The sequence below is a fragment of the Neodiprion virginianus genome, chromosome 2 (genome assembly GCF_021901495.1).
Source record: "Neodiprion virginianus isolate iyNeoVirg1 chromosome 2, iyNeoVirg1.1, whole genome shotgun sequence".
NCBI classification, from domain to species: Eukaryota; Metazoa; Arthropoda; class Insecta; order Hymenoptera; family Diprionidae; genus Neodiprion; species Neodiprion virginianus.
In genome coordinates, this window is record NC_060878.1 from 1752485 (window position 1) to 1769118 (window position 16634).

The 16634-nt window shown below is 39.0% G+C and overlaps 2 protein-coding genes across 3 annotated transcripts in view; one reads left to right on the forward strand and one right to left on the reverse strand.

Annotated features, from left to right (window-relative positions):
- LOC124298662 (uncharacterized) overlaps nucleotides 1-16634 on the forward strand; it is a 148972-nt gene that overhangs the window by 26873 nt on the left and 105465 nt on the right. The window lies entirely within an intron of this gene.
- LOC124298658 (importin-4-like) lies at nucleotides 1355-8446 on the reverse strand. 2 transcript variants are annotated; one of them, XM_046750965.1, is made up of 15 exons: nucleotides 8230-8446; nucleotides 6996-7082; nucleotides 6754-6861; nucleotides 6520-6672; nucleotides 5868-6053; nucleotides 5484-5778; nucleotides 5264-5421; nucleotides 4509-5112; nucleotides 4176-4411; nucleotides 3918-4114; nucleotides 3496-3836; nucleotides 3243-3418; nucleotides 2910-3112; nucleotides 2497-2807; nucleotides 1355-2407 (listed from the first exon to the last, which is right to left on the reverse strand). In XM_046750965.1, the coding sequence occupies exons 1-15, from the start codon at nucleotides 8281-8283 to the stop codon at nucleotides 2295-2297; spliced, it is 3222 nt and encodes a 1073-aa protein (XP_046606921.1). In that variant the 5' UTR covers nucleotides 8284-8446; the 3' UTR covers nucleotides 1355-2294. The 2 variants fall into 2 exon arrangements, with proteins under 2 accessions (XP_046606921.1, XP_046606920.1); XM_046750964.1 differs by having other exon boundaries at nucleotides 2910-3118.

A 16634-nucleotide genomic window follows, 5' to 3' on the forward strand; every position in this document is an offset into this window, starting at 1 on the left:
GATGGAACGATCGACAATGATGAAGGCCAGAAGAAGCCGGGTGACGGTAACCAGACGGATTTTAACCGCGGACGTTTCGCCGGTCGATCGCGTTACTTGCAGCTTACTGTTGCCCGGAACAACACCACCACCACCACCACCGCCACCTCATTCCAATTCTTAACGACTGTATTCAGGCATCGAGGCACTAGTTATCTATCATTACGTCTCGCCGCGGTGCCCCTCGTCCTCATCCTCGACCTTCTCCTCTCCTCCTCCCTTCTTCTCACCTTACGGGATGATAACGAGCTGTCGATATCATCGATATATGTACCAGATTTACAGACGAGTTATGTGTACACAGTAGGCATACGGATTGATAATTGTCAACCGAATCGGGGTAGCCTGGAGGAAATGGGACATCGTAGAAACTCGGTCCTCTACAATTTTCATCGAATTCGAACTGAACTAACCCTTTGCAGGGTCGCTGCACACCTGAAAAATTTGGAAAACTTTGAATTGTCAGGGGATTTTTGATTTGGTTGTGAAAAGGAACTGATAATATCAGTTTTTGATCTTGGGAATAAGAAATGGTGTTGTGAGGTAACAATTTCACTTTTTTGCCGTCGACGAAAACTGGACAGCTATTGGAGGTCTGTTTCTAATCGGTAGTCGATGAGCATCGAGTAATGGGGATGGAAGGTAGCTCTGGTCAGGTAGACGATTGGTGAACGGCTTCTACTGTATGGCTATAATCGAAGTATGTCATAGTTTTCACGACCTCGCGATGACCAAGTTACGGTTCATCGATGCGCTGAGAGATCGATTCTACTGATATCGATATCGAACATTTTCATTCACAGATCATGAGCTCAGAATCGTTTCTTTATAACTTTTCACGCCGGCTGTTCAAACGTGAACGTCTGAGGTGTCTGTTGCTTTTGTTGTACATACACTGCAGAATTATTATCGTTTAGATAATGTTCTTTTTTTTTCACAGGATGTTTTCATGGACTTGTTCTGCACTTTTTACATATAGCGTAAAACGTAGCTACGGCAAATCTAGTTACCTGACAACCTTAGTTGTGATCTTAACGCTTTGACTATGTCAGCATCGAAAATAAGTTCGAAGTTCCCCAGCTTCCATCTCACGAATTCTAGTACTAAGGTTGATCTTATCTAAACAGCCGCGTTTTCAGATACGTAGATTTCCACGGTTTTCGGTTATTGCCAAGGTCTTGTTGGAAGTTTCTTCTGTTCGAGTTAACTACCAAATCGTAATTGTCAGCTTAGAATAAACGTGATGTCGAGATATGTAAATGAGATTTTATTCGGAGAATTACGAGGTGGAGAGAGTAGCAATGCTGACTTGTAAAATATGCAAATTCTCTTCGTCTTTATTCGGTTTTCTTTCATTTTTTTCTCGGTTGTGATACACATTCGTTTTTCATGAATACTTAATTATACGTACATGTGCAATGTATATTCAATATATAATAATGTTTTATATATAAAAGGTATTTTTGGACATTGCAACAGCATAAAATGTAATAATACATTTAAATTTAAATAAAAAAAAAAAAAAAAAACCTAGAACAAGTAGAGCGTAACGATGATGGGCAATTAGTTTTCCACTTTTCATGATACTGTTATTCTAGGTGCGGTATAGACACGAATCACCATATTTCGATAAGAAGTATTATCGATGATTCGGATAGTTTTTCAATAGATACGAACGGACATGGTGACCGGTTCGAACAAATGAAAATTAGTCTTAATTAATGAAAAACCGCTGAGTAAAACTTCAATCTAAATGTAATAATTATATAACTTAAATGCAGAAGGCACACAAATCACGAAATGTCAATATATTACTTTATATTCGTGCTTAAAGCAGTAAGAAAAATTACGAAAATCAACAGCAATAAGAAACATAAAATAATCGTGGCGGGTGAAACGTGATCTCGCTCGATTGTATGCTTTAACAAATATATTATAGAACGTGCCTCGAGAAGCCAGCTGTCTCCAAAGATTGAGCTGTCTTGTAAATAACAAAAAAATTGTCATGCCGTAGGCAAACGAGAAAAAACAAAAAAACAAGTCTTCAATACGACGTGATATATATAGCGTGAGTTTTTTTAACAACCCAACGATCTAAGAGCTCAACCTGAACATAAGCCGTAACACCAATTGCCCGAATGAAGTGCACGGAATCGTTACGCTGTCAGGAAAACTCGCGTTATATTTCATCTTTCTTTTTTCTTTTTGTTCTTTCCTTAAACAGCCTATAATGGTGAAACGTTAAACAACAGCGTTTACTGAAAACCGGCTCTTACTGCCGGCGGAAGACTAGCCAATAATTCGTTCCATTGGGTCGGGAAATCGGCTTGTGTTACCCTTAGAAATTTCGTCACGATCTCTTTGCATTCTGTTAACAGAAGAATAGATAAAAAATTATCGATCATGTTTCAACACTCTGTTCTCGTTCGCTTTGAATTTATCTAAAATTGGACTTACCGTCGTCCATTGCTCTGCCCTCGTGAACGATACTCACTGCTACTTTGAGGAGACTCGGAATGTGATTTTTGATAACGTCATGTCCGTTCTCGTAGAGCACCATCACGCTCTTGAACACCGCCTTGTTCTCCTCAAAGTCTTCGCGAAGAGGCAACTGCCCTACGAAAACTGGGAATACCTGCTCCAGTGGTACGATGGTGGGATTCGTTATGATAAGGCGCGCGATCGCACCGACGATGTTGTCACGTGTTCCTCCATGAGTCTCTGTCCCTATCGCTTCCGAAAGCGTTTGAAGAATTTCCGGGTAACGTCTGAGTGCCGGGTATTGAGACGGAAAAATTTATGAAACTATATTGTGATCATGCACGCAGAGCGATAGTCCCAATCGGTCGGAGATGATTTACAAAGGATACGGGTAGACGGCTTCCTTTCCATGTAACGCTAGTTCTCCGATTCCGTAAATCGCGTTGTTTCGAACCTCAGCGTTTGGGTCTGTCGATAGTTTTAGCAGCCTTGGCAGGAGTTGCGGCACGAAGTTTGCTACTGTCGGTCCCAGGGCTGAGAGACACTCGGATATTGTACCGATACCGAATGATCTTTGCGCCTCCGTTTTGTTCTTTTGCTGAAAGAAAGAGGGTTGTAGCGAAGGAAACTGTCCGCCTCAATCGACTTTGCTTCACTTTATTTTTAAAAACTGTCCGATTCTTTCAGACTTTGTGCAATTGAATAAAGTCGCGTTCGCTCACCAATTTGGCTAGGAAAAGAGGAAGCAGTGCTTGGAAGTAGAGAAGGAAATCTTCTGGCTTCATGGCTTTACCAAAACTTGGTAAAACGTCGCCGGCGCATTCAATTAATAGCTCGTCTTGTTCGGCTTCGGTCTCGTCGCCATCTGTCTCATCTTGGTCCTGACATTCGGTTTTACCTGAAAATTGTCCGTTTAGTGAATTAATTGATTACGGAATAGCGTAGATACGAGTGAATAGATTTCTTCTTTCTCACCCGTCATGACTTCAGTAATACAGTTTATAATCGCATCTTTGTGACCGTCCTGAATGAGAACGTCAGATTTTAATTCTTTGAGGAGTTCGGAATAAGCGTCAAGCGCAGCGATGGCTATGATGCATTCTTCGTCTAATCTAATGAGCTCCGCTAACTTTGGTACAAATACCGAGAGTGCCTTTTGCGTGGCTACTTTGCCCTCGTTTGTATTTATCTTTGAAAAACTTATGCAGAATTGTAGCAGGGCTTCAATCGCGGCCTTTCTGATATCCTCTTGTGGGTAGTTGATGAGTTTGAAAATTTCTTCAAACGATCTTTCCAAGTATGGCAAATACGCTTCTCTGTTGAGAAAACAGTCATACAACTTGTGATTAAAGTTACTAGAAATTAAAAAAATCTGTGTAACAGAAAGTAGTTTATACCCCGTGTTCTTAGCAATCTCTTTCAACGCGAGGATTGCCTCCTCCTTTTCCTCAACGTAGGAATTTTCGACTACGTAGCCGGCTAAGTCATCGTAATCGTCCTCGTTGTCGGTATTTTCAATGTCCTCTTCTTCTTCCGTCTCACTTGCATCCTCGTAAACTGGAAACGCGGTATTTTCATCATCCTTGAAGTGTGGCTGCGAACAAAGATTGTTTAAAATCCGATTTGCTTAGGGCGTGTTACCGTTTTAAACTTACCACAATTCCCTCTGCGCTTTGTATGCTATGTATCATGGGTTCGACGATTCGTGGCAGAACTGCACCCAGGCCTTGTTTCAATACCGAACTAATCGAGGCGAACAAACCGTAAACACATTTTTTCAAATCAGGATCATCGTTTTCGGTCATCAATTTCATTCCGAGATTCAAAGACTCTTCGGCTAGCGGTCGGAAATGATCGTCGCCTATCGTTCTCGCCAGCACTCCCAGGGTATCTGGAGAAATGATTCATTTTCGTATTATACGATAGAAAATGATATTTCTAAAGAGATTTTTTAGTGTCATAGCCTCGCAGTCTGGGTATCTACAAACCTACGGCTTGAATCTGCAGGCACATAGTTTCTGTACTCTGTTTCTCCGTGAGATATCCGCGGAGGTTTTCAACGATCGTCTGAAAATATGGAATCATATTTTCTTTGCTAGCATTTGCGGCTGCTCCTATGGCGCTGAGGGCCAGTTCCCTGACGTGTATATCGGCATTAGGTGTTTGTAGGGCTTTGAAAAGGCACTCCATAAGTATCGGAAGATAAGGCAAAAGTCCCTCATTTAAATTTTCACAGAAAACTTCTAGGGCGTAGAACATTCTGTCGACCGGTGGAGACTTGCTGTTGTTTTGCAACTGCATGTGAGAGCATACGTGTCCCAAGTACTCGAACAGAACTGGCAGCAGCTCAGAAGCGTATTGACTAATCTCGGGCTGCAGATGTTCCGCGAATTGACCCAGTGCAAACAATGCAGCATTGCGAACTACCGGTTCTGTACTCGTGATTCCACCACAAATGCACCTCAAAAACGACTCGAGGTACTTTGATCGAATGAATTCTGAACATCCCTCGGCTAGCACTGCCATCGCGAGGTACGACGCCTTTTTAGAATACATGTTCGATCCTTGAAGTCCCGGCTCAATGTGCTGCAACTGGGATAGAAATTGGATTAGGATTTCTTCTATTTACAATTGAGATGGTGTTGGTATAGCCATACTTACTCTGCTTACTCTGCTCTTTCTCCCTTATTTTAATATTTACAAACGTAATTGTAATAAATGAAGGCTAATTTATATCACTCACAACATAAGGGATTAATTTTTCTGGTGGAAGGTGCAGGGCTAGAAGGTCTAGGGTTTGTGTCGCACAAGTCATTGGTGTACTGTCATCAACATTATCGCAAAAGTAAGCTTCGTCGGATTCATCCGTGGGCGGTTCAGCCATTAAGTTGAACAACATGTCTAAAAAAAAGTCAAGTAATGGATCATGCAAGCTCCGAGTATACAAGTTTATTCGACATTACCAATGACAGGTTCGACCAGTCTGTGTTTGACGAATGCCTTCTTTTTAGTCTTCGCTAGCCAGCCCATAAACCCAACTGCCTTGACTCTAAGTGCGTCGTCTAGCGTCTTGTTTGCGCCAAGGGTCAAACATAGGCTGACGAGAGCCTTGACATGGGGGGAAATTACGTCCATCGCCTGTTCGCAGAGTTCATCCAGCAACTCGAAGGCCTCGACTGCCTGTTCTTCATTGGTAACTGCGAGCGCCTGAATAACGCTAATTATCCGAGGCATCATTTGGTGATAAGAGTTTACCATCTGAAAGATATTCTTGGTAATTTCAAAATCGGAACAAATAATACGGCAGTCTTGTTACGGCGGCAAAGTAAACCTAAATTTCTACTTACGGGTTGGTTTCCTTCTACTAGTGGCACCAGGTGCGTTAGCGTCAGTAGAACGTAGAACGCTACAGGATGTCCCAAGTCTTGAAGCCCGTTCAGTGTGTTTTCCAAGAGGAAGACCACTGACTGGGCATGCGGCAGGTATGCTTGTGGCGCTACCTCAGTCATTGTCGACAAAGTGTACATGCCGATCTGAGGGTTTGTTTAAATAAGAACGGTAATAACAGATACTCAAAATTCAATTTATCATTAGCGATAAGATGGAAAATCGACGCCATTACCGCGTTATCGGCTCACCTCGTAACTTTGACCTACGTGTTCTGCGACCGCTTTCAGAATATAGAAACAAATATTTAACTATCAAATTTTCTATAGCTGGCATAGTAGAAAAATATATTTACTCAGCGTGCGTGGATAGTAGAACGCATACTAATCGTTAATATAAAGTGATTTCGTTTCTGAAATTTCAGTGCCATCTTTGATCACGTGTTGGAAACAGTCGAACCCTTAGATTCCAATAAATCAACCTTAGTTGGAGTTCTCTTGGTTGCGGTATTATAGGCGAACATTCGAGCACGTAACGCACGCGGTCAATTAGGTAATTCGTGAGTGAAATAACCAATATACCGGTATTAATACGCGGTCGTGATGATTATACCTCCTTATCGGCGAGATTTTCGCTCGTTACGGATTGTTGAACGAACTGCAGTACTTCCGGCCATCCGTTATTGCCAAGTTCGTGCTTGATCACCGTACCGATCAGTTGGGCGATCGATTTTCTTACGGAGGTTTCTTGTTCGTTGAGAAGCCGCTGCGAAGAAAGATGATTCTGTGAGTAAATTCATTACATTTGTTGTTCATTCTTGTAACCGTCGCAAAATATATAATCTACCTTAAGCATCGCGTCCTTAAAGCTAGCTTTTACTTCCGGAGAAAGCTTGGCCCAATGTTTCCCTTTGCTCAAACGTTTTCTCATCAAAACGGCCGCGTACTGTCTTATCTGTGTAACGAATTTTAATTGTTGCCTAGTTAATTAATTTTCGAAAAGTGAAGGGATGATGGATACATGGAATAAAATCGAGGGTTTGAAAATGCGACGAATTATCTTCAAGTAAATCGCGAATATATTCCTACCTGGGGTTTGGGCGACTCAACTACAACTGCGACCAGTAATCCAATGCATTCTGGGTTTTTGAAGGCGTCCCTTAGCTCGATCGTACCCTAAAAAACCATTATTATTCTTTCCATAGATGTGAGCAAATTTAGTTTTTTATATTAGTACAGTATTTTTTACGCGATATCTCTCAATAACATTGCGTAATATTTACGTTTTAATTATTTCCCGCGTAGGTATTAATATGCCGATAACGACAATGTGTGCAATCTACATTATATGTACGGTGTAAATTACTCCTAACGACAAAGTACACCAATATCGCTGGCGTTGATGTAGGTATAAACTTGAGGGTAAATACGCGGACGGCATAGCGACGCGTGCGGTTAGTCATCGTTTATAGTCGTCGAAAAAAGTTAATTATTTCATCGGCTGAGTGGCTATTAGTCTCGTGTAGGTATAATACGATGGATGCACCAACATAACTGGTTTGCATATGAATTGACAACAGTAGGTACGATATGTACATACGTACGTACATCCATATGTAGATTTTGAAAGCCGTGCTTTGGGTCGAGTGATCGAATTTGACGAGGTTGAAGTTAGTAACGTTGTGGTAAAGAATAACTATTTTCCTAATTTTAAAATTTCAATTTTAAAAGAACCAATATTTCGTAATTTGAGTGTGTTTTGTTTTATTACGATTTACCGAATTGCAGACAATTCCAAAATCGCGAAATAACGCTTATTACTCGGCATGAATAGTTACGATAACGTTACTAACGTCGAGGAAGGAGGCGGCGTATCAAAAAAAAATAAATAAAGAAACAGAAATGGAAAGAAGAAGGCGGAGGAGGAGGGGGTGTTCAGGAAAATACCAGCGACAATGAGTAACTCGGTTTTAAAAGTAGCCTTCGATCGCGATCACGAGGAATGCGACTTGTACACATCGATAACACGCGCCCCTCTGACGTGAACATGCACAAGTAGATATCTTCACGCCGGTCAAGCCTAGCGTGTACTTCGGAGTGGTGTTGAGGGGCTGCTGACTGCGAGCACGTGTCGCAGGGTATTGGCCTCGCGGATTGACCAACGAAACGTCGTGTGCATGCATACATACATAATACGTACGAATCCGCGAATGTTATGTCTCTCTCGCACGTGTGTGCTGTTTTATCTATTTTGTCGTACATGCTGGAACAGCTGATCGTTGTCGTCTCGTATTCTCGGCTAATGTAATATCTCTGTGCTTACCTGTTTGATTATCGCGTTGTCGGCGACCAATAGCTTCTCCAGAACTTTCTCCATGTCGATACTCTTTTTTTATATCACCGCGCCGATGCTCTGTCACAAAAACAAAAAATCTTCCGCAATCGAACCTCAAAAATTCCTGATCAAGTTTCTTCGGTATTCTTCTCGTCGAGTCAAACCAGAGGCGACATGAGGATGTCGCGTCGTCCTTCCACGGCTTCCGACAGCGACACTGCGACCGGGTGATTCGGAGCGGCGCATCGTCAACAACGCCACGAACCGAAAACTTGCAGGCGTCGCAGTGAATTGGCACGTCGCCGTCTTACCGACCGTAAACAATACTTATCGACGATCCTAAGTTACCTACCGTAAGTGAAGAAAACATCATTAGAGTACCAACGGAGTGAAGTTGTTGGTAGTTTGTGTCGCGTCGGTAATCGGTGGCACTAAATTTAAACGTTTTTAGCGCTACCGGGGGAACTCTGAATAGTTCTAAATATTATCAATTGCCGAGGGCCGAGAGAGGGATAGAGAAAGTAAAAGAGAAAAAGATAGAAAGAGAGAACTGTTAGAGAGGTTTGAAATGAACATTTTGTAAATGTTTAATGAGCGGGTGTTTACTACGAGTAGGGGGGAATAATATACAATAGTAATGTAGCGTTTTAATGATATACACCCCGCTCGATCTGTATAGATTCTCGGGCTTCCTTCTTGTTGCACATAGTTATAAGACCGTCAGGGATTCCGGCAGACTTTGGCTAGCCATACCGTCTACATGCTTCACTATCCTGTATATATACACACAATCTCAGTCACGGGAATGATAATATTTTGCTTTTATGCCCATACTACACGTATATATAGGTATGTATACGTTTTAACGTTTTGTCAAGATTGTTCTTCCGTATTTGAGTTGTTTTCGTCGTTTACCTTATGCGGCGTGTAACGTAATCACTAATTTATCACGCAGTATTATTACATTATAAGGATCCAATCCGACAATAAATTAACCGAAATCGAAATATTCCAAGTGACGCTATTATCGTGCATAATTTATGTGGAAAAAACTTTAATAATATTTAGTATATATACGTATCGATAAGATTTTTGGGTTTGTGTTGTTTTTTGGTATCGTTATTATATCCCGTTTTCAATATCAGGTAATTCTACTTCCCTTCCCCCTTTACTGCAAAGCGTACGATATTGTTCGGCTTAAGTAACGGGCGCGCGCGCGCGGGTGTCGAAAGCTGCAGTTGGCGGTAAAGTAAAGAGCGACGGAGAAAATGAAAAAAAAAAAGAAAATAAAAATAAAGAAGTTAAAATACGACAAGAAAAAGGAATCGAATCAATTAAAGAAGGGCGAAGAAATGAGGGGAGAAGAGAAATAAAGAAAGAAAATGAGAAGGTATTTTCACGGTTTTTCCTTTGAGTATAATAGGAGGCCAGGAATAGAGGAAACCGGGGTGAACGCGGCGCGCGGCAATTGATTAGATCGAAGCGTCGGCGTCGGCGCCGCGGCGTTGGCGGCGTTTTTCGTACGTTAGTAGCACCGACGCTCTCTTTCTCGCTTGGCTCGCTCGCTCCTCGCCCGTCTCGCTCGACGAATATACAGTTTATTATTTCAGAGACCAGCGAACGAACGAACCCCTTCTGCCTTTCCCCGATCTCCGGGTTTAAGGGACGACGACGCCGCTGCAGCCAGCATCCTCCTCCTCCTCCTCCTCCTCCTCTTTTCCTCCTCCTCGCGGTAGTCGGGTTGAGATAAGACAGTCTTCCGAGTTTCAAACTTCGGCATTCGAGCTTTTGCTACATGGATTCGGCGGTACATAATGTATACATATACATATATATATATATATATGGTGTGCATGTATATGTATAAAATAGCAGCTCGCAACTACCAAACGCTTCGACCAAACGCTTCACCGGAGCATAGCTATTTTCGCCTCTTTATACACCGATATGTATGCATACCAGTTTACAGAACCGCGCGCAGGGATTCTATAAAATATGTACAACGAAACTGCACCTTGTTCCACTGGTTTCTATAACGTAGGTTTCTCTCATTGGTCATTTTCTCAACCGCTTGAACATCGTTCTTGTCATTTTATTTATCACTCGGGAAACATGGGTTTGGTTATTATCGGTCGTTTTATTGGTATATCACAAGTTGACGATGTCTGTATGCGTGTACAATCCGTAGGTTACAAGAAAAGATTTGAAACGAAAGAACTCTCACAAAACAAAGGCTTGAATAGTAAAATTTTCAACCGAAGCTTGCGATACAGTTGGATCTTGCATTTTTCATTCATAAAATTGAATCGGCTGTCTGATTTTTATGAAATTATATATGATTATTTTATTTGGAAATAAATTCTCGACTAATCGTTTGACTGATTAGATTTTGGATGTAAGAATAACGGATTTCTCACTGCGTTGTGAATTTTATCACTGTCAATTAAAACGATTAAACAGTGATCCGATATTATTTTTTTTTTTATTTTCATCAAATAATGAACGACGCAATGCAATATCAATTCACGTGATCAAAGTATGAATTATTATCATTGTCTTACTTACTAAACACACCTAGTTGATATAACAAGCGAAAGATGAACGAATATTTTCACCTGAAATTGAAAAATACTTTGAATGAAACAATAAATTATCAAAAAACTTCTCCGCAATTAAGACCACAGACTGAAATTTACGCTTCAATTAAAAAATACGAAATAATCGATTAATCGATTAACTTTAACCGAATCAATAGAGTCGCATTCGATTATTTTCTCGGACTCGGATTATTCGATGCGTTGATTATTTTCACCTTAGCGGCCATCGCTGATTCTCGTTTTTTAACACCACCCAGTATTTTTTTCACCGCTTAAAAATTGTGCGTGCAATCATAGAACCGGATTCACATTATACCTGTCAGGATCATCCGTGGTCAGGACGGTTTTTCACAGCGCGGAGGGTCCGCAGCAACAGCTCGACTTAAACGGGGAGGAAGAGGAGGAGGAGGAGGAGGGAGGACTAATTTACGAGCAACTCTCGAGGCTTTGAAGTGGTTGAGTGATCACTTCTCCAGTGATGCTTCGCAAGTTTCGCTCGTCTTTCGTTGGATATACATATATATGTGAGTGTGTGCGTGTGTGTGTTATAACTGTGTGCTTATGTATTGTTACAAACGCACACACAGACACATGGTGCATAGGTACACGCATATGGGGCATTCCATGATATCTCGATATGAGATTCGAACGTCGATGTCTCAGATTGGCTTTATTATAATTTTTTCGATGAAAGTACACGACGAAAAACGCATTTGGAAATTTTTTCAAAATTTTTAATCAGAGCCGTATCTGAAGTATAATTTAAAAACTTGAAATTATTTTTTTTTTCCTCATTATTTCTCTCGAAGTTACGAAGTCTCTATCTTCTAAGAGGTTTTAAAAATTTTTGTTATATTTTATAAGATTTTTCGGAATTTTTTGTGATTTTAAAAAGTGGTTTTTTTTTTTTTTCGAGTTTCTAAATCATACTTCAGATACGCTGGGTCGAAAAATTCTGATGAAAGTTTCAGTCGCGTTTTTCGTCATGTACTTGAATTGCAAAAAATTACAATTAAGCCAATATGATACATCGACGTATATAATCTTGATCGAGATGTCATGGAATGCCTTATATATCGTATATTATCATATGTCGTATTTGATACCACCTTATAACGATAATCTCGACGGCCTCTTTTTCACCCTTGCGTTGAATACGCGACTCCATGGATCGTTATTTATTCTTATAGATTATTATAAGAGACTGTTGCATGGAAAGAAGATGAATTCATTGATAAGAGAGGCTATTTTCTGTTAACAAACGTGCATTTACATACGGTAAAATAAATGTTTCGTTATTACTGTAGAATTTGAGTTGAGGCAAATAATGATCGATAGAAATTTGTTAATGGTTAACAAATCACATTTGGCTCGACTAAAATTTGATAATAATAAAAAAAAAAAACATTTATTTCTTCTTATTTAAATATACTTTTGTTAACAGTAAATAAACTGTTTTCTTATCAGTAAAGTGACGAAGAATTTAATCGTTTTTAAATTATTCAATTTTTATATAATATATTTTTATAAACAATATATGAATTCTCAACCGTAAAATAATATTGCAGATTTGAATTTATACGCGATAGCTTCTGATCTGAAATTCAAATCGACGTCTCGTTGATCTATAGTTCAGAATTTCTGATCTAAGGTATACCTCCGCTTTCTCATACGTATTTTTTTAATCTCACGCTGAATTTATCCCGAACCTGCAGAACCGCGGCAGAGTGCCTAGGCATGTTCTTTACTCAAGTGTTCCAAGTTCTGTACGTCTAGCCTCGAAATCGAGATATTATCGTTGAATTTATATATTAAAATACGTACCTATACATACATATGTTCATATGCATATTCTATAAATATTGAAATGGAAAAAATCCGCTGCTGCGTAATTTTTATTCGAATATGAATCGATTAACTTTATATTTTGGCGAATATTACGTTATAGGTATACTGAAAAAATCCCTTGAAACTTGAAAATCAACCGCGCATGCGCCAAATGATTCGATCTCATTGGTCGGCGAAATCTTCCCGCAGCGATATTCTTGTCTGCGATGCAGGCGTGCCAACCTACGCAAAATTTCTACGTTTAAATATTCAAAGAGCGTAAGCATTAAATTCCGACCGTTCTTCGAAGAATCAACTTTCGGACCCAATAACAAATGCTTTCCAAACCTTTCCAAGTCACTGCCTCAATTATTCGAGATTCTAACCTCGAAAATTCGTATCAACTAAACTCGGGATGGCCAGCCTGCACGAACGGCCGATAAAACTCGCGCATGCGCGGTTGATCTTCAAGTTTCGATATGTATTTTCCTGCAGGATACTGCTCCACGATATCCGAGGTGAAAGAAGAATTTTTTTGAATTCATTTTTGTTTCTTTCTTTTTTTGTTTTTTTTTTTTCTAGTGAAAAACGGTCCACGACACGCGCACGCGTGTATCTCCCACTCGTGATTCTCTCGAAATTTTTTTCTCATACAATACTTGAAAGAACACTCGTGTTCGACTAGCGTTGGGTTTAAGTGGACGATGCTGTACGCTTTTCTTATATGTATACCGCATACGTATATATGTATGAAAATATGTTACGTATGCGAGGTTTCATTTTCTCGTGTACCTTTTTTTCCCATATTCTCGTTTTCATTTTTTTCTTCTTCTTGAACTTGAAGTAAAATCCCAATATTTAATACATGCGGAGGACGATGGGATCGATATTGATAAGAGTAAATTTCTTCGCATTATCGTATTTTGATACATTGTTGTACATACTTAGAGACTATATTTTACGTTAATCCTTTCATGCATAAATTTTTCATTAACTGCGATTCGATTGAAATTTTTCATGCGTGGGATTTTCGGGTCGCTGAAATACGAAAATTCATAATGGCAGATCCAACATGTCGGGCAAAGAAAAACAACAAGAATATCAATTTTGAAAAAATTCTTTAAAATTTTATTGGCATTCGGATTTTCATGGTTGATTAGCAGAAAGTGCTTTTTTTCTCGTCGAAAAGTACGAATTTCGACTATTTGTTCACATTTGATATTTTCGCAATAAATAAATAAATAAATAGACAAATTTTGTATGTATAATTTTATTTTTCGTTAGGCTTAGAGATATTTCAGGGACCATGCGGAACCAAAAAACTCGGCAGTTGTTGCAAAAAAAAGAAGTTTAATAAACAAAAAGCTGTAAAAAAAAAACAGGAAAGGTGGAACGCCGAGCGTCCCAGCATGAATTAAACGGTTAAAAGACCACATATCGGAATTCTTATGGTGAAATTCTGAAATTAAACGACGCGCCTTATGCCGGCCGGGCAGGCAAGGAAGACGCTGTCATCGGTTGCTGGGAGTAGCTCGGCTTGCACGTCGTCGTGAAAATTTCGAGACGCGTTATTTCACACAGTGTCTCGGTTATGGTACGAGAATCTCGATTGTCCACCGGATAGCAAGCAGTTTTATATTTTTTATACACGTATAATATGTATATATACGCACACGTAACGCAACATATCCCTTTCATAAAAATACTTTTATCAAAAAGAAGAGAAAGTTAAAGTGATTTGAAAAATAAGAAAAATTGGAACGGTAAAATTCCGAAACGATGACGAAGCATGTGTAGAGAGAATTTGGGAAAGAGATGGTTTTGCGATACGTAATTTAAAAATCTTCGATCCTCGTGAAATCTTTGATTTTTAATTTATATATATATATATACATACACACACACACATATATATGTACAGGAAATACAGTGAAGTATTTATTTTCGTCGTAATAAAAAGTGATCGTTAAATTGTTACAATTTTTCGCATTAGTTGTAATATCTTGTCACGTTTGTATAATATTATCGTTCGGTCGTGATCAGAGAAATATTGAATAATTTTTTATTCACTTCGTGAGAAACGTCGAAGTATATCTGGTTTATTTATTTTCATTGTTCGATTGGATTTTAGCCAGATTATTATTTGAGATTCCGTAGAAATTACAAAATGATGAGAGTTGAAATAATAAACACAGATGCACCTGTAATATCTTGATATTTATATGCGAGTCATCGTTTTTCCTTTAACCGAATCACGACGAATCAATCTCGCACATTGAGTCATTGAACTGAAAGGAAAATTAATCGTCATTAAGGTCGTGTAGTACGCCTACCCTTACCGACCGAGCAAACTCACCCTTTTTCTTCCTATATTAAACAAACAAACGCCGGAAAGGGTTCAAATTTCTACGGTGCATCCATCTATCTTTTGTAGCGAAATTCAGAAAAGTTATCTATATCCGAAAAACTGTGAAAAAAATGTGTGTATTTTTTACACTTGTTACTATTCCCACTTGTACCGTATTTGAGGGGTAAAAAACTGCATGGCTGAGACACTTTGCGCAATTCCGAACAGAATGAGGAGTATAATGAGCCATCGTGGGACTGTTTCAATGTAATGTTGAGGGTGTTATGTGAAAATAGTAACACATGTCGAAAAACTATATATTTTGGAAAGATTTTTGGGATATGAGCAACTTTTCTGAATTTCTTTACGAAATACCGACGTACCTTCGAAATTTCAACCCTTCCCGTTCGTTTGTTTATTTAATGTAGGAGGAAAAAGCCTGAGTTTCCTCGGTCGGTAAGGGTAGGAGTACTGCGTGACCTTAACAGTTGTATAAATTTTGCACGGGGAATTCTCGTTTTACGTCATCTGTTATACTCAGACGAAACAAATTTCACCGTCATCCGCTAACCATCTCTCATGTATAAATTATGTTACGAAAATCATACTTATGATCTAAACACACCGCATTTATGCACGAGTATTTATAATGTATATGTATATTATAATATTGTTTCATGTCCATTTACGTGAGTGAATTAATTCCTTATTCACACGTAATGCAGGCGAGATGACTATGAATTACGGTTTGCGGTCGGGCATTACACGGAGATATGTTTACACATCTTACGTCGTGTAGTCAAAACCTCGAGCCAAAAAAGATTGATCGATTATTTCGTATTTTTTATTTGAAACTTTGCATATGAAACCGAAATTTCGTAAATTACAGTATTCCGTCTTAATGGCGGAAGAGTTTATTGACAATTTATAATTTCGTTGAAAATGTTCATTCATCTTTCACTTTATTTCTCAACCTGATTTTGAATTCTACTTTTCTCTTTCTTCACCTTTGAACACTAATCCGTTTTTCACAATGCGATGTACAAGTCTTGCAATTCATGCTCTGCCAGATGACGACCTCATTATGCTTGCCAGGAAAAGGAACCGGGAATTGGCACGCGCGCGAATGCAGCGTAACTTCGAAGAATAAAAATTCAATTTTCCCATTGAGAAATAAAAAAAAAAAAAAAAAAACCCGGTCATATACTCTGGAATATAGTCTTACTAGTTACGTATGATATTATAATAATAATATTATTGCAGATCGTGAGATTGAAAAATTATTTCAGTAATCCTTAAAACGGATTATTATCCCACAGTGTAAATCCGATCTCACAATCAAATTCTTTCGTCTATATTGCTAAAAGTACTAAAATCTTTGAGTTACTTTTTGCAAAATAATTTCAGTAATTTATTAATTTTTTTTTTCTGCTTCATCTGTCGGACAAAGTTTTGTGGATTATCACCCCCAGTAAATATATTCTTTATTGACGCAGTAACGGAATTTTGATAATAATAAGAAAATTTATTACTGAAAATGAGCGCAAACGGTCAAATCACTCGGTTAGATTATATTTGCAAATTAAAATTTTTGTAAATATTTTCACATTTGTTCACATGTG

Coding starts and splice junctions, on each gene's coding strand:
- LOC124298658 (XM_046750964.1), bottom strand. CDS start 8,283: ATGGAGAAAGTTCTGGAGAAGCTATTGGTCGCCGACAACGCGATAATC. Junction 7,083..8,229: donor ACAACGCGATAATCAAACAG/GTAAGCACAGAG, acceptor ATGGTTTTTTAG/GGTACGATCGAGCTAAGGGA. Junction 4,115..4,175: donor AAAGCGCAGAGGGAATTGTG/GTAAGTTTAAAA, acceptor CTTTGTTCGCAG/CCACACTTCAAGGATGATGA.